Source organism: Oncorhynchus gorbuscha, linkage group LG02 (genome assembly GCF_021184085.1).
Source record: "Oncorhynchus gorbuscha isolate QuinsamMale2020 ecotype Even-year linkage group LG02, OgorEven_v1.0, whole genome shotgun sequence".
In the NCBI taxonomy this organism is placed as follows: domain Eukaryota; kingdom Metazoa; phylum Chordata; class Actinopteri; order Salmoniformes; family Salmonidae; genus Oncorhynchus; species Oncorhynchus gorbuscha.
The window spans coordinates 58,369,988-58,388,185 of NC_060174.1; the positions used below are offsets into that span (position 1 = coordinate 58,369,988).

At 43.6% G+C, this 18,198-nt stretch overlaps 1 protein-coding gene across 1 annotated transcript in view; it reads left to right on the forward strand.

Moving 5' to 3' along the window:
• The window catches only part of LOC124005302 (beta,beta-carotene 9',10'-oxygenase-like), a 102,421-nt gene that overhangs the window by 39,900 nt on the left and 44,323 nt on the right, over positions 1–18,198 (forward strand). The window contains exons 4-5 of the mRNA XM_046314440.1: positions 8,272–8,387; positions 8,935–9,037. Coding sequence (XP_046170396.1) covers positions 8,272–8,387; positions 8,935–9,037 — 219 coding nt within the window. The remainder of the gene's footprint in view (positions 1–8,271; positions 8,388–8,934; positions 9,038–18,198) is intronic.

The following is an 18,198-nucleotide window of genomic DNA, read 5'->3' on the forward strand; positions in this document are numbered from 1 at the left end:
GGCTAGGCCACTCCAGGACCTTGAAATGCTTCTTACGAAGCCACTCCTTCATTGCCCGGACGGTGTGTTTGGGATCATTGTCATGCTGAAAGACCCAGCCACGTTTCATCTTCAATGCCCTTGCTGATGGAAGGAGGTTTTCACTCAAAATCTCACGATACATGACCCCATTCATTCTTTCCTTTACACGGATCAGTCGTCCTGGTCCCTTTGCAGAAAAACAGCCCCAAAGCATGATGTTTCCACCCCCATGCTTCACAGTAGGTATGGTGTTCTTTGGATGCAACTCAGCATTCTTTGTCCTCCAAACACGACGAGTTGAGTTTTTACCAAAAGGTTATATTTTAGTTTCATCTGACCATATGACATTCTCCCAATCTTCTTCTGGATCATCCAAATGCTCTCTAGCAAACTTCAGATGGGCCTGGATGTCATGCAGGTGAAAGAGGACCCAAAAGCGACTTAACAGAAACAGAGTTTATTTAAGTCCAAACAGGGAATAACAGAAATCCTCTAGTCTGTAGAGGGGAATAACTGGAGAAGCGGCCACAGACTGCAGGTCGCTTCGGGTAGGCGCAGGCCGTAGTTGACAGAGACACCTGCTCACACGCAGCATCTGATGAAGGCAAAAAACACGACAGGACAGGGCGATACACAATCACAGCAAAAACACGACAGGACAGGGCGAAACGCAATCACAGCATGGTGAATACTAAACAAGGAACCGACGGGACAGGAACGGAACACAAAGGAATAAATAGGGACTCTAATCAGGGGAAAGGATCGGGAACAGGTGTGGGAAGACTAAATGATGATTAGGGGAATAGGAACAGCTGGGAGCAGGAACGGAACGATAGAGAGAAGAGAGAGCGAGAGAGTGAGAGAGGGAGGGGAGAGAGAGGGATAGAAGGAGGGAAAGAACCAAATAAGACCAGCAGAGGGAAACGAATAGAATGGGGAGCACAGGGACAAGACATGATAATAAATGACAAACATGACAGTACCCCCCACTCACCGAGCGCCTCCTGGCGCACTCGAGGAGGAATCCTGGCGGCAACGGAGGAAATCATCGATGAGTGAACGGTCCAGCACGTCCCGAGACGGAACCCAACTCCTCTCCTCAGGACCGTAACCCTCCCAATCCACTAAGTATTGGTGACCCCGTCCCCGAGAACGCATGTCCATGATCTTATGTACCTTGTAAATAGGTGCGCTCGACAAGGACGGGAGGGGGAGGGAAGACGAACGGGGTGCGAAGAAAGGGCTTAACACAGGAGACATGGAAGACAGGATGGACGCGACGAAGATGTCGCGGAAGAAGCAGTCGCACAGCGACAGGATTGACGACCTGGGAGACACGGAACGGACCAATGAACCGCGGAGTCAACTTACGAGAAGCTGTCGTAAGAGGAAGGTTGCGAGTGGAAAGCCACACTCTCTGGCCGCAACAATACCTTGGACTCTTAATCCTGCGTTTATTGGCGGCTCTCACCGTCTGTGCCCTGTAACGGCAAAGTGCAGACCTCACCCTCCTCCAGGTGCGCTCACAACGTTGGACAAACGCTTGAGCGGAGGGAACGCTGGACTCGGCAAGCTGGGATGAGAACAGAGGAGGCTGGTAACCCAGACTACTCTGAAACGGAGATAACCCGGTAGCAGACGAAGGAAGCTAATTGTGAGCGTATTCTGCCCAGGGGAGCTGTTCTGCCCAAGACGCAGGGTTTCTGAAAGAAAGGCTGCGTAGTATGCGACCAATCGTCTGATTGGCCCTCTCTGCTTGACCGTTAGACTGGGGATGAAACCCGGAAGAGAGACTGACGGACGCACCAATCAAACGACAGAACTCCCTCCAAAACTGTGACGTGAATTGCGGGCCTCTGTCTGAAACGGCGTCTAACGGGAGGCCATGAATTCTGAATACATTCTCAATAATGATTTGTGCCGTCTCCTTAGCGGAAGGAAGTTTAGCGAGGGGAATGAAATGTGCCGCCTTAGAGAACCTATCGACAACCGTCAGAATCACAGTCTTCCCCGCAGACAAAGGCAGACCGGTAATGAAGTCTAAGGCAATGTGAGACCATGGTCGAGAAGGAATGGGGAGCGGTCTGAGACGACCGGCAGGAGGAGAGTTACCCGACTTAGTCTGCGCGCAGTCCGAACAAGCAGCCACGAAACGGCGCGTGTCACGCTCCTGAGTCGGCCACCAAAAGCGCTGGCGAATAGACGCAAGAGTGCCTCGAACACCGGGATGACCAGCTAACTTGGCAGAGTGAGCCCACTGAAGAACAGCCAGACGAGTGGAAACAGGAACGAAAAGGAGGTTACTAGGACAAGCGCGTGGCGACGCAGTGTGCGTGAGTGCTTGCTTAACCTGTCTTTCAATTCCCCAGACTGTTAACCCGACAACACGCCCATAAGGAAGAATCCCCTCGGGATCAGTAGAAGCCACAGAAGAACTAAACAGACGGGATAAGGCATCAGGCTTGGTGTTCTTGCTACCCGGACGGTAAGAAATCACAAACTCGAAACGAGCGAAAAACAACGCCCAACGAGCTTGACGGGCATTAAGTCGTTTGGCAGAACGGATGTACTCAAGGTTCTTATGGTCTGTCCAAACGACAAAAGGAACGGTCGCCCCTCCAACCACTGTCGCCATTCGCCTAGGGCTAAGCGGATGGCGAGCAGTTCACGGTTACCCACATCATAGTTGCGCTCAGATGGCGACAGGCGATGAGAAAAATAAGCGCAAGGATGAACCTTATCGTCAGACTGGAAGCGCTGGGATAGAATGGCTCCCACGCCTACCTCTGAAGCGTCAACCTCGACAATGAATTGTCTAGTGACGTCAGGAGTAACGAGGATAGGAGCGGACGTAAACGTTCTTTTAGAAGATCAAAAGCTCCCTGGGCGGAACCGGACCACTTAAAACACGTCTTGACAGAAGTAAGAGCTGTGAGAGGGGCAGCAACTTGACCGAAATTACGAATGAAACGCCGATAGAAATTAGCGAAACCTAAAAAGCGCTGCAACTCGACACGTGACCTTGAACGGGCCAATCACTGACAGCTTGGACCTTAGCGGAATCCATCTGAATGCCTTCAGCGGAAATAACGGAACCGAGAAAAGTAACGGAGGAGACATGAAAAGAGCACTTCTCAGCCTTTACGTAGAGACAATTCTCTAAAAGGCGCTGTAGAACACGTCGAACGTGCTGAACATGAATCTCGAGTGACGGAGAAAAAATCAGGATATCGTCAAGATAGACAAAAACAAAAATGTTCAGCATGTCTCTCAGAACATCATTAACTAATGCCTGAAAAACAGCTGGCGCATTGGCGAGACCGAACGGCAGAACCCGGTACTCAAAATGCCCTAACGGAGTGTTAAACGCCGTTTTCCACTCGTCCCCCTCTCTGATGCGCACGAGATGGTAAGCGTTACGAAGGTCCAACTTAGTAAAGCACCTGGCTCCCTGCAGAATCTCGAAGGCTGATGACATAAGGGGAAGCGGATAACGATTCTTAACCGTTATGTCATTCAGCCCTCGATAATCCACGCAGGGGCGCAGAGTACCGTCCTTCTTCTTAACAAAAAAGAACCCCGCCCCGGCCGGAGAAGAAGAAGGCACTATGGTACCGGCGTCAAGAGACACAAACAAATAATCCTCGAGAGCCTTACGTTCGGGAGCCGACAGAGAGTATAGTCTACCTCGAGGAGGAGTGGTCCCCGGAAGGAGATCAATACTACAATCATACGACCGGTGAGGAGGAAGGGAGTTGGCTCGGGACCGACTGAAGACCGTGCGCAGATCATGATATTCCTCCGGCACTCCTGTCAAATCGCCAGGTTCCTCCTGAGAAGTAGGGACAGAAGAAACGGGAGGGATGGCAGACATTAAACACTTCACATGACAAGAAACGTTCCAGGATAGGATAGAATTACTAGACCAATTAATAGAAGGATTATGACATACTAGCCAGGGATGACCCAAAACAACAGGTGTAAACGGTGAACGAAAAATCAAAAAAGAAATAGTCTCACTGTGGTTACCAGATACTGTGAGGGTTAAAGGTAGTGTCTCAAATCTGATACTGGGAAGATGACTACCATCTAAGGCGAACATGGGCGTAGGCTTATCTAACTCTCTGAAAGGAATGTCATGTTTCCGAACCCATGCTTCGTCCATGAAACAACCCTCAGCCCCAGAGTCTATCAAGGCACTACATGTAGCACCCGAACCGGTCCAGCGTAGATGGACCGACAAAGTAGTACAGGATTTTGATGGAGAGACTTGAGTAGTTGCGCTCACCTGTAGCCCTCCGCTTACAGATGAGCTCTGGCTTTTACTGGACATGCATTAACAAAATGTCCAGCAACTCCGCAATAGAGGCACAGGCGGTTGGTGATCCTCCGTTCCCTCTCCTTAGTCGAGATGCGAATCCCTCCCAGCTGCATGGGCTCAGACTCTGAGCCAGAGGAGGGAGATGGTTGCGATGCGGAGCAGGGAAACACCGTTGATGCGAGCTCTCTTCCACGAGCCCGGTGACGAAGATCTACCCGTCGTTCTATGCGGATGGCGAGAGCAATCAAAGAGTCCACATCTGAAGGAACCTCCCGGGAGAGAATCTCATCCTTAACCACTGCGTGGAGTCCCTCCAGAAAACGAGCGAGCAGCGCCGGCTCGTTCCACTCACTAGAGGCAGCAAGAGTGCGAAACTCAATAGAATAATCCGTTATGGACCGTTCACCTTGGCATAAGGAAGCCAGGGCCCTAGAAGCCTCCCTACCAAAAACTGAACGGTCAAAAACCCGAATCATCTCCTCTTTAAAGTTCTGGAACTTGTTAGAGCAATCAGCCCTTGCCTCCCAGATAGCTGTGCCCCATTCTCGAGCCCGGCCAGTAAGGAGTGAAATGACGTAAGCAACCCGAGCTCTCTCTCTAGAGTATGTGTTGGGTTGGAGAGAGAACACAATCTCACACTGCGTGAGAAAGGAGCGGCACTCAGTGGGCTGCCCGGAGTAGCAAGGTGGGTTATTAACCCTAGGTTCTGGAGGCTCGGCAGGCCAGGAAGTAACAGGTGGCACGAGACGTAGACTCTGGAACTGTCCAGAGAGGTCGGAAACCTGAGCGGCCAGGTTCTCCACGGCATGGCGAGCAGCAGACAATTCCTGCTCGTGTCTGCCGAGCATGGCTCCTTGGATCTCGACGGCAGTGTAACGAGCGTCTGAAGTCGCTGGGTCCATTCCTTGGTCGGTTCCTTCTGTCATGCAGGTGAAAGAGGACCCAAAAGCGACTTAACAGAAACAGAGTTTATTTAAGTCCAAACAGGGAATAACAGAAATCCTCTAGTCTGTAGAGGGGAATAACTGGAGAAGCGGCCACAGACTGCAGGTCGCTTCGGGTAGGCGCAGGCCGTAGTTGACAGAGACACCTGCTCACACGCAGCATCTGATGAAGGCAAAAACACGACAGGACAGGGCGATACACAATCACAGCAAAAACACGACAGGACAGGGCGAAACGCAATCACAGCATGGTGAATACTAAACAAGGAACCGACGGGACAGGAACGGAACACAAAGGAATAAATAGGGACTCTAATCAGGGGAAAGGATCGGGAACAGGTGTGGGAAGACTAAATGATGATTAGGGGAATAGGAACAGCTGGGAGCAGGAACGGAACGATAGAGAGAAGAGAGAGCGAGAGAGTGAGAGAGGGAGGGGGAGAGAGAGGGATAGAAGGAGGGAAAGAACCAAATAAGACCAGCAGAGGGAAACGAATAGAATGGGGAGCACAGGGACAAGACATGATAATAAATGACAAACATGACACTGGACATGTACTGGCTTAAGCAGGGTGACACGTCTGGCACTGCAGGATTTGAGTCCCTGGCGGCGTAGTGTGTTACTGATGGTAGGCTTTGTTACTTTGGTCCCAGCTCTCTGCAGGTCATTCACTAGGTCCCCCCGTGTGGTTCTGGGATTTTTGCTCACTGTTCTTGTGATCATTTTGACCTAATGGGGTGAGATCTTGCGTGGAGTTGATGTCTTCAAACAAAGCTGCTTACCTATTGCAGATTCAGTCTTCCCTGCCTGGTGCAGGTCTACAATTTTGTTTCTGGTGTCCTTTGACAGTGGAGTTTGGAGTGTGACTGTTTGAGGTTGTGGACAGGTGTCTTTTATACTGATAACAACTTCAAACAGGTACCATTAACTTCTTGCGTCGAGCCATCCCGGATCCGGGATCGTGAATACAGCCTCAAGCTCATTACCATAACGCAACATTAACTATTCATGAAAATCGCAAATGAAATGAAATAAATATGCTAGCTCTCAAGCTTAGCCTTTTGTTAACAACACTGTCATCTCAGATTTTCAAAAATATGCTTCTCAACCATAGCAAAACAAGCATTTGTGTAACAGCATTTAGCATTAGCATAGCATTTAGCATTAGCATTCAGCAGACAACATTTTCACAAAAACCAGAAAACCATTCAAATAAAATAATTTCCCTTTGAAGAACTTCGGATGTTTTCAATGAGGAGACTCTCAGTTAGATAGCAAATGTGCAGTTTTTCCTGAAAGATTATTTGTGCAGGAGAAATCGGTCCGTTTTCTGCATCATGTTTGGCTACCCAAAAAAAACGAAAATTCATTCATCCAAACGCCAAACTTTCTTCCACATTAACTCCATAATATTGACTGAAACATGGTAAACGTTGTTTAGAATCAATCTTCAAGGTGTTTTTCACATATCTCTTCATGATATATCATTCCTGGAAGACTCCTCTCTGTCTCAATCACATGGATGAATGCGAGCAGCTTGGAGATTACGCAACAATTTCAACAAAGGACACCGGGCGGACCCCTGGTAAATGTAGTCTCTTATGGCCAATCTTCCAATGATATGCCTACAAATACGTCACAATGCTGCAGACAACTTGGAGAAACGATAGAAAGGGCAGGCTAATTCTTGGCGCTTTCACAGCCATATAAGGAGACAATGAAAAACAGAGCGTCAAAAATCCTGCTCATTTCCTGTTTGAAGTTTCCTCTTGGTTTTGCCTGTAGCATCAGTTCTGGGGCACTCACAGATAATATCTTTGCAGTTTTGGAAACTTCAGAGTGTTTTCTTTCCAAAGCTGCCAATTATATGCATCGTCGAGAATCTTTTCGTGACAAAATATTGCGCTTAAAACGGGCACGTTTTTTATCCAATAATGACATAGCGCCCCCATAGGTTGAAGAGGTTAATACAGGTAATGAGTGGAGGACAGAGGAGCCTCTTAAAGAAGGAGTTTCAGGTCTGTGAGAGCCAGAAATCTTGCTTGTTTGTAGGTGACCAAATACTTATTTTACACCATCATTTGCAAATAAATTCATTAAAAATCCTACAATGTGATTTTTTTTCATTTTGTCTGTCATAGTTGAAGTGTATCTATGATGAAAATTACAGGCCTCTCTCATCTTTTTAAGTGGGAGAACTTGCACAATTGGTGGCTGACTAAATACTTTTTTTGCCCCACTGTATCTGCCATTTCCTTTACACATGTCGCAATTATATTTTCTGTGACATTGTATTGAATAAACCTGGAGCAATGTAAAGCTGCCTATTGTCAATGTTACAGTGCTATTTCATTGTGTAATCGCAAAATTATCCCTGTGGAGATGGTGGAGTCAGTTCCAGTGTGGTTTCTAGACTCTGCTGATCTTTTCTGTTTAACAGTGAGGAACGTGACAAAGAAAGGACTTTATTCAAGATCTGGTTTTTATAAGACTATTTCAGAGAAAGTAAACCCAATGCAATGATATGTTCCTCTCTTCAAACTGTAACTCAAGCTGGTCTGCTGCCCGCGAAACTGGTTTGAGGCCTCTGGGGCTTGGCTACAGTCGAAGGTTATGTAACATTTAAACAGGGGGATTGGAGGGGAGAAGAAGGGTGGCTTTTCCTCTTCTCAAGGGTTTGCAAGCTGCAACAGGACTCTTTGCAAGCAGCACAACTTTGCAAGAACTTTAACTCTTTGCCAGAAATATGACTGTTTGCAAGCAACTTTAATATTTAATTGGCCATGCAAGCCATGCACAGGCTATAGTCATTTACCAAGGTTTATAAAGAGTTTGTCCAAAAATCTAATAAGTTATTCACTCATTCCTTTTGTGCACGTCTAACTCAGAAAAGAAAATGAAGAAGTATCAACAGCAACAAGATGCAATTGCCCTCAAAATAGAATAATCCATTTCTACATTTTATTTCTGTTTTCTCCCTGCAGAGGCAACGGACAACGCCAGTGTTAGCTTTGTAAAGTACAAGGGAGACTGCTTTGTCAGCACTGAGACCAACTACATGTACAGGGTGGACCCAGAGAGCCTGGAGACACAGAATAAGGTACAGTGATGACATAATAATAGGAGATAAGAGACAGCCAAAGAAAAAAATGAGCTCAGTGATCAGACACATTTTGCAATCATACCCTTGCACAAATGTACTGACTTACGTAAATGATGCCCTGTTTGAAATATATATTGATTATAGTGATTATATAGCATTTATACGGAGACTCGATTACACACAGGTGGATTGTATTTATCATCATTAGTCATTTAGGTCAACATTGGATCATTCAGAGATCCTCACTGAACTTCTGGAGAGAGTTTGCTGCACTGAAAGTAAAGAGGCTGAATAATTTTGCACGCCCAATTTTTCAGTTTTTGATTTGTTAAAAAAGTTTGAAATATCCAATAAATGTCGTTCCACTTCATGATTGTGTCCCACTTGTTGTTGATTATTCAAAAAAAATACAGTTTTATATCTTTATGTTTGAAGCCTGAAATGTGGCAAAAGGTCGCAAAGTTCAAGGGGGCCGAATACTTTCGCAAGGCACTGTATATTGGTAACAGCTGTGTACTTTATCTGACCTGTTCTTCTACTACAGGTGGACTGGACAAAGTTTATTGCTGTGAATATGGCCACTGCGCATCCCCACACTGAACCAGACGGCACTACGTACAACATGGGCAACTCTTATGGCAGAAAAGGTCAGTCTACATAGAAGCTCCACTGGGCCCACATGCTCCTAAGTTGAAAAATGTAGGAGCACAAACAAATGTAGGAGCACAATGAAAAATATTTATCATATTAAATGGTAAGAATTACCAGCAATTACAAATTATAGGGTTAAGGAGCACCATGAAATTGTATTTTTGAGATTGATATGTAGCCTACATCTGGCCTATATATCATACATATATATAGGGAGAGCTTCTCCCTTTTCCTTTCTTTCTTTTCTCTGTTACTGATAAAACTGGCTTCTAGCAAACAGTTGTGGCCAATTTGCCACAAGCTCATATTTTCACATGCAAATTAGTTAAATGAGGCTAACTTTAGTGGTAATTTTGCGGCAACTTGTCAACTTCTGGCAAACAATTCTGGGAAACCTGTGGCCAACATTCTGTTAACTGCAAACTCAGTGACAATATGAAAATGAAATGTGTTTTTTTTGGTTACTGTGTGATAAACAACATTGACTTTTATCTACATCAACCAAACAACAACTTTAAATGAAATGAATTCAGAGAAAAACAACTGAACACACTAAATGTAGTAAATATTCTAAATAATTAGTATTCAATGTCTTTAACAGATCAAAATAAATCCAATAGAACTTGAAATCATCAGCATGGTAATGAAGAAAAATGGAAAAGACTGGATATTTCCCAAATAAATTGTTTAATCTTTTTATGTAGCTACAACATTTACATGAGAGAAATGTGAACACTATGGGGATGTTGACCTTAGGATGTTTAAAATGACAACTACAAAATGATTTACATGAGCCAAGTGATAACTGAGCAATAGGTTAAGCAATGGAAGTTTTAAATAATAATAAAAAAAAGAAAACTAAATCAAACCCAGTTCATTCAGAACTATTGCCTTTTTGAGTGGACTTTGGAGAATGTTGACCCTGTGGAAATCTTTCGTCCAAACTTTGTTGAATGCATGCACTGAAACAATTAGGATACTCAAAACAATTTATATTTTGGCATCTGAAGAGGTAGAAATCGGGTTATGCTTAATATGGCAATTCATATGACTTTTTATTATTATATTATTATAGAATTATTGTTACTCAAAAAATAGGTCATTTCTACAACCCAGCGCTGGGTCAATATTAACATTGGTCAAACACAGCATTGGGTTAACCTAGTCACATATGACTTCAAAATATCTCTAACGGTCGGCACAGTATGAGTTTTTATGCACGTGATGTCAGAATGCGCTCATTGTTCCAAAATGTGAACGTTACGCAACAGGACAGTTAATCCGTGCTGCATGCTGCCTGCTTTTGATTATAGGCTGTTTTAACTTGTCAATTTCAAATTGTTTTCTAACAACAATTTTAATTGAGGTGTGTTCCAATTAGGCCATTTCACTTTTGTGGACATTTTTTTTTTTAGGCATTACTGAGCCGGACAAACTTCCCCAAGCACTTCCCCCTTGTTTCTGCAGATCAAGTATGCAGACATTTGCTCATCTCCAGTCAGAACAGGATCTGCACAAACTTTTTCACATTTTCCGGCTGGTGCCCATTTCATCTTCATTGTTGTTTTCATTACTACATGATAATAACTTTGGACATTTGTGTGTTTCTATCAAAGTAAGTGTCTTATTACGTTATAATACTTTATGTATGTCATGTTATGTTGTTTCTACTGTAGCTCACTGTATGTATGGAGCAAAATATATTTGTGTATATTCCTCGTGGACATGCGAGGTAACGTTACTAATTTCATAACCTTTATGGTGTTATACTCAATTGTGCTTATGTAGCTAGCTACATTCTTCTATTAGCTCTGTAAAACAATGCTAATTGTGCCAGAGAAGTATTAGCTTGTTTTGTCTTTCGAAGCTACCCTGGCCTTACGACCATGTTGTTTTTAAATGTGGCCTGTTTAGCATTGCTCTGTTCTGCCCCGCCCCCTTGTGGAGCTCAACAGTTACTGTTTCTTATTGTAATATAACTCATATTTTTGATTTTGTCAACGCAATTTATATTTTTTATAGCAGTGTTATATTTCTTTGTAATTTTGTTTTATTGCTATATACTGATATTGTATTCTAATTGCTAATAATTGTTCTATATTCTGTACTTTCAGAAAGCAAACACACAAACAGTATTGATATTTGCCAATATCATAACTGGAACTGGACATCTTTCGAGCTGAAGATCGAGGCCAGCATTTGTATATTTACATTTAAGTCATTTAGCAGACGCTCTTATCCAGAGCGACTTACAAATTGGTGCATTCACCTTATGACATCCAGTGGAACAGCCACTTTACAATAGTGCATCTAAATACTTTAAGGGGGGGGGGGGGTGAGAAGGATTACTTTATCCTATCCTAAGTATTCCTTAAAGAGGTGGGGTTTCAGGTGTCTCCGGAAGGTGGTGATTGACTCCGCTGTCCTGGCGTCGTGAGGGAGTTTGTTCCACCATTGGGGAGCCAGAGCAGCGAACAGTTTTGACTGGGCTGAGCGGGAACTGTACTTCCTCAGTGGTAGGGAGGCGAGCAGGCCAGAGGTGGATGAACGCAGTGCCCTTATTTGGGTGTAGGGCCTGATCAGAGCCTGGAGGTACTGAGGTGCCGTTCCCCTCACAGCTCCGTAGGCAAGCACCATGGTCTTGTAGCGGATGCGAGCTTCAACTGGAAGCCAGTGGAGAGAGCGGAGGAGCGGGGTGACGTGAGAGAACTTGGGAAGGTTGAACACTAGACGGGCTGCGGCGTTCTGGATGAGTTGTAGCGGTTTAATGGCACAGGCAGGGAGCTCAGCCAACAGCGAGTTGCAGTAATCCAGACGGGAGATGACAAGTGCCTGGATTAGGACCTGCGCCGCTTCCTGTGTGAGGCAGGGTCGTACTCTGCGGATGTTGTAGAGCATGAACCTACAGGAACGGGCCACCGCCTTGATGTTAGTTGAGAACGACAGGGTGTTGTCCAGGATCACGCCAAGGTTCTTAGCGCTCTGGGAGGAGGACACAATGGAGTTGTCAACCGTGATGGCGAGATCATGGAACGGGCAGTCCTTCCCCGGGAGGAAGAGCAGCTCCGTCTTGCCGAAGTTCAGCTTGAGGTGGTGATCCGTCATCCACACTGATATGTCTGCCAGACATGCAGAGATGCGATTCCCCACCTGGTCATCAGAAGGGGGAAAGGAGAAGATTAATTGTGTGTCGTCTGCATAGCAATGATAGGTGAGACCATGTGAGGTTATGACAGAGCCAAGTGACTTGGTGTATAGCAAGAATAGGAGAGGGCCTAGAACAGAGCCCCGAGGGACACCAGTGGTGAGAGCGCGTGGTGAAGAGACAGATTCTCGCCACGCCACCTGGTAGGAGCGACCTGTCAGGTAGGACGCAATCCAAGCGTGGGCCGCGCCGGAGATGCCCAACTCGGAGAGGGTGGAGAGGAGGATCTGATGGTTCACAGTATCGAAGGCAGCCGATAGGTCTAGAAGGATGAGAGCAGAGGAGAGAGAGTTAGCTTTAGCGGTGCGGAGCGCCTCCGTGATACAGAGAAGAGCAGTCTCAGTTGAATGACTAGTCTTGAAACCTGACTGATTTGGATCAAGAAGGTCATTCTGAGAGAGATAGCGGGAGAGCTGACCAAGGACGGCGCGTTCAAGAGTTTTGGAGAGAAAAGAAAGAAGGGATACTGGTCTGTAGTTGTTAACATCTGAGGGATCGAGTGTAGGTTTTTTCAGAAGGGGTGCAACTCTCGCTCTCTTGAAGACGGAAGGGACGTATGCTAGCGTACACTCCTTAACAGTTTCATTGGATGAAAACACAGCAAGAAAACACATCGGCCAATAGGTAATAATATTTGTGGCAGTTAAATAAAAATACTTGTTTTACTAGATGAAGAAAACAGCAAGAAAAGACTGACAACTTATGAATATGCATAACCCATATTCATTCATAACCCTTTTCACATGTACCAACTGTCACGCCCTGACCGTAGATTGCTTTGTACGTTTCTAATTTTGTTTGGTCAGGGTGTGATTTGGGTGGGCATTCTATGTTTGTATGCCTAGGTTTTTGTATTTCTATGTTTCGGCCGGGTATGGTTCTCAATCAGGAACAGCTGTCTTTCGTTGTCTCTGATTGGGAATCATACTTAGGTAGCCTGTGTTGCCATCTTAGTTTGAGGGTAGTTCATTTCTGTTTAGTGTTATTCACCTTGCAGGACTGTTTCGGTTTTCCTTTTTGTTGTTTTGCTTATTCAGTTTTCAGTGCAATTATTAAAGATGAACAAGTACCCTGCTGCATTTTGGTCCGATGATTACTCTTCTTCCGATGAAATCCGATGAAACAAACGGTGTGATCATTCTACAGTGGTCCCTGCAGTGTACACTCAAACCGGTGTGATTGATTTAGAACGTCCAGTTTCGATTAATGCAACAGACAGCATTTGAGCTGGCCACACTGTTTTTTCACAGAAACATTTGGCACAAACACAGTCCTTACAAAGTTATGCCCTGAATGTGAACTGTTCATTTTCCAATGCAATGTTCAGACATTCACAGAAGTAACTACAGCATAACACAATCATCCAAACCGGAAAATGTAGGCTGTGTTTGTCCTACCACCTACTGAGGAAAAATTGATGTAACACAAGCGATCATATTTAGATAACTCTCGGCAGACAGAAACTACAATATGAACTAGCTAACAACAATTAGTATTTAAAATCACATCACGAGTGAGCTCACCATTGATCAAAAGAATTCAGTTAAACACTTTCTAGAAATCGAAAGATATCCGAAGATGGGAAGTTTGTGCTTGCCGCCATGTTTGTTTTTTCACTTCAACCAAAGATAATAAGATTAGTTTGGTCTGTTTGCATGTGCAAGTTGAAGGGGGTGTGTCGCCTACCTTCATTCTCATCCCATCATTCACTTCCAGAAGTATACTCTGAACCCTCCCTCACCACATTTTGTTATAAAATCTTTGTCCGACAGACATTTACGTGAAACCCAGAATGCATTGTATGTCAACAAACATGGCTCCACACATAGCTGGTATTAGCTTAGATCACCATAATCAGTACAACATTCAAAAAAATTTTTATTACAATCTATACAAGAATCAGAATGCATGATTCGTAACCAGAACTTGAAAACATATGAATAAAACAGGAAAACAATAAATAATTACCACACAAATAATTTTCTGATAGCGATTTATTAATAGAAGTGGTGCGTGCCAGAAGACAATCACGTAACCTGACTAGCACTCTGAGCCATTCAGAGCTGTTGTTAATGTAAGGTTGAAGTCGGAAGTTTACAGTTAGATTGGAGTAATTAAAACTTGTTTTTAAACCACTTCACAAAAATCTTGTTAACAGACTATAGCTTTTGCAAGTTGGTTAGGACATCTACTTTGTGCATAACACACAAGTAATTTTTCCAACAATTGTTTACAGACAGTTTATTTCATTTATAATACTGTATTACAATCCCAGTTGGTCAAAGGTTTACATACACTAAGTTGGCTATGCTTTTAAACAGCTTGGAAAATTCCAGAAAATTATGTCATGGCTTTAGAAGCTTCTGACAGGCTTATTGACATCATTTGAGTCAATTGGAGGTGTACCTGTGGATGTATTCCAAGGCCTACCTTCAAACGCAGTGCCTCTTTGCTTGACATCATGGGAAAATCAAAAGAAATCAGCCAAGACCTCAGAAAAAAAAATGTAGATCTCCACAAGTCTGGTGCTTGGGAGCAATTTCCAAATGCCTGAAGGTACCACGTTCATCTATACAAACAATAGGACACAAGTATAAACACCATGGCACCACGCAGCTGTCACACCGCTCAGGAAGGAGACACATTCTGTCTCCTAGAGATGAACGCACTTTGGTGCGAAAAGTGCAAACCAATCCCAGAACAACAGCAAAGAACCTTGAGAAGATACTGGAGGAAAAAGGTACAAAAGGTATTTATATCCACAGTAAAATTAGTCCTATATCGACTTAAAAAGTCGCTCAGCGAGGAAGAAGCCACTGCTCCAAAACCGCCATAAAAAAGCCAGACTACGGTTTACAACTGCACATGGGGACAAAGATTATACTTTTTGCAGAAATATCCTGTGGTCTGATGAAACAAAAATATAATTGTTTGGTCATAATGACCATCGCTATGTTTGGAGTAAAAAAGTGGAGGCGTGCAAGCCGAAGAACACCATCCCAACCGTGAAGCATGGGATTTGCAGCATCATTTTGTGGAGGTGCTTTGCTACAGGGGAGGCTTGTGCACTTCACAAAATAGATGGCATCATGAGGGAGGAAAATTATTTGGATATATTGAAGCAACATCTCAAGACATCAGTCAGGAAGTTAAAGCTTGGTCGCAAATGGGTCTTCCAAGTGGACCATGACCCCAAGCATACTTCCCAAGTTGTGGTAAAATGACAACAAAGTCAAGGTTTTGAAGTGGCCATCACAAAGCCCTGACTTCAATCCCATAGAAAATGTGTGGGCAGAACTGAAAACGTGTGTGTGAGCAAGGAGGCCAACAAACCTGACTCAGTTACACCAGCTCTGTCAGGAGGAATGGGCCGAAATTCACCCAACTTATTGTGAGAAGCTTTTGGAAGGCTTACCAAAACGTTTGACCCAAGTTAAACTACTTAAAGACAATGCTACCCATTACTAATTGAGTGTATCTAAACTTCTGACCCACTGGGAATGTGATGAAAGAAATAAAAGCTGAAATAAATCATTATCATCATATTATTCTGACATTTCACATTCTTAAAATAAAGTGGTGTTCCTAAATGACATGAAACAGTGAATTATTACTAGGATTAAATGTCAGGAATTGTGAAAAACTGAGTTTAAATGTATTTGGCTAAGGTGTATGTAAACTTCCGACTAAAACTGTATGACTTAGAATATGTGGACAACTACAAATACCTAGGTGTCTGGTTAGACTGTAAACTCTCCTTCCAGACTCACATTAATAACCTCTAGTGACTCCACATCCCGCATGAGGGAGTGTAATATTCGACTGACACTAATTAGCATAACGCAACGGACATAAATATTCCTAGAAAATGTTCCTATTCATGAAAATCACAAGTGAAATATATTAAGACACAGCTTATCCTTTTGTTAATCACCCTATCATCTCAGATATTCAAAATATGCCAAAGCTAGACAAGCATTTGTGTAAGTTTATCGATAGCCTAGCATAGCATTTTGTCCAGCTAGCAGCAGGTAACTTGGTCACAGAAATCAGAAAAGCAATCAAATTAAATCGTTTACCTTTGAGGAGCTTCGGATGTTTTCACTCACGAGACTCCCAGTTAGATAGCCAATGTTCCTTTTTTTCCAAGAAGATTATTTTTGTAGGCGAAATAGCTCCGTATGTTCTTCACGTTTGGCTAAGAAATCGCCCGGAAATTGCAGTCACGAAAACACCGAAAAATATTCTAAATTAGCTCCATAATATCGACAGAAACATGGCAAACGTTGTTTATAATCAATCCTCAAGGTGTTTTTCAAATATCTATTCGATAATATATCCACCGGGACAATTCGTTTTTCAGTAGGACCGATTGGAATAATGGCTACCTCTGTATTTTACACGAGAATCTCTCTGGGAGCATCAGGTGACCACTTGCGCAATGTAGCCGCTTAGGGGTATTCTTCAACATAAATGCGTAAAACTATGTGACAATGCTGTAGACCCCTTGGGGAATACGGAGAAAAAGTAATCTGGTTGATAGCCCATTCACTGCTCAATAGGGACTTATTGGAATGCAGCGCTTTCAAAACATGAGGCACTTCCGGATTGTATTTTTCTCAGGCTTTCGTCTGCAACATCAGTTCTGTTATACTCACAGACAATATTTTTACAGTTTTTGGAAACTTTAGAGTGTTTTCTATTGTAAACAGTCAATTATATGCATATTCTAGCATCTTGTCCTGACAAAATATCCCATTTACTACAGGCATGTTATTTTTCCAAAAATGAAAATACTGCCCCCTAGTCATAAGCATCTCCAATCCAAAATTAAATCTAGAATTGGCTTCCTATATCGCAGCAAAGCATCCTTCACTCATGCTGCCAAACATACCCTCGTAAACATTTCCAAATGCACTGTATGTGTGAGCTGTTGGCTGGAGCGCATGTTCCAAGACCAGAGTGGGCATATTTGCTATATAACATAGCCGTTTGTGACAAAACCATCAGTACAGTTTAAAATGCAATGGGAAAATGCTCATATAGTTTAATGCAGATTTTAGAATATTCACATGAAAATCTGTCGCAAATTGGAAGGAAACCTACCTAATGTTTTAGAGTGTGCAGTTATGTGAAACATATTTTGCTGTTCCTTCGTTCACATATTACAAAATGTCATCATTTAATTTCCTATCAATCTCTATGCCTATTCACTATTTAAACGTACAGGCTAAGTAAGTTAATGAAGGACTTTCTGGTCTCATTGAAGCTGGATCAGAATGTCTTCCTGCGTATCTTGTAGACTGGTGTTGGGAGGACCACTGGCAGATACCTTAAAGCGATGTCGCGTGTATCTGGAGAGAAGAATGTTTAGTGAAGAACTTTATTGTTTCAGGCTAAAAATAAATGAGCATCTGCGGCACCACCAGCAGGGTCATTTCAAACTATACCTGCACTTCGGAAAGAATATCTTGAGCCTGCTTCTCTCTGGGTTGGCAAAGGAAAGTTTTTTGTCCTTGAAGACCAAGACCATATGACTTCAAATTGCGTTATGTTGTAGCCAGACAAACAATTACTTCTCCATTGCAGTTAATCAATGGTTGTCCGCACAATGCGTTGATACTAAAGGGGGCTGCGCTTTTACTGGGTGGCTCTCCTTGGTGTCTTTCTCACTCAAACACCCACAGCCACACATAGCCCCTGAGCGCTGCCCCCTTCTATGTCTTTCAAATCCAAACAATAAGAGGTCTCAACCCAGAGGAAAAAAATACATTTAGAGAACCAATCAAATCCTTGCCAATCATTTATTAGCGAAAAATGCATTGAAACCCCCTTGAGTCTATTGACTCATCGGTAGGTCAATCTAAGTAACATAATAAAAAAATACCCATCTAAATCAGTCAGTTTAAGCTAGAGATACACTATACTGTACATACAAAAGTTTGTGGACAT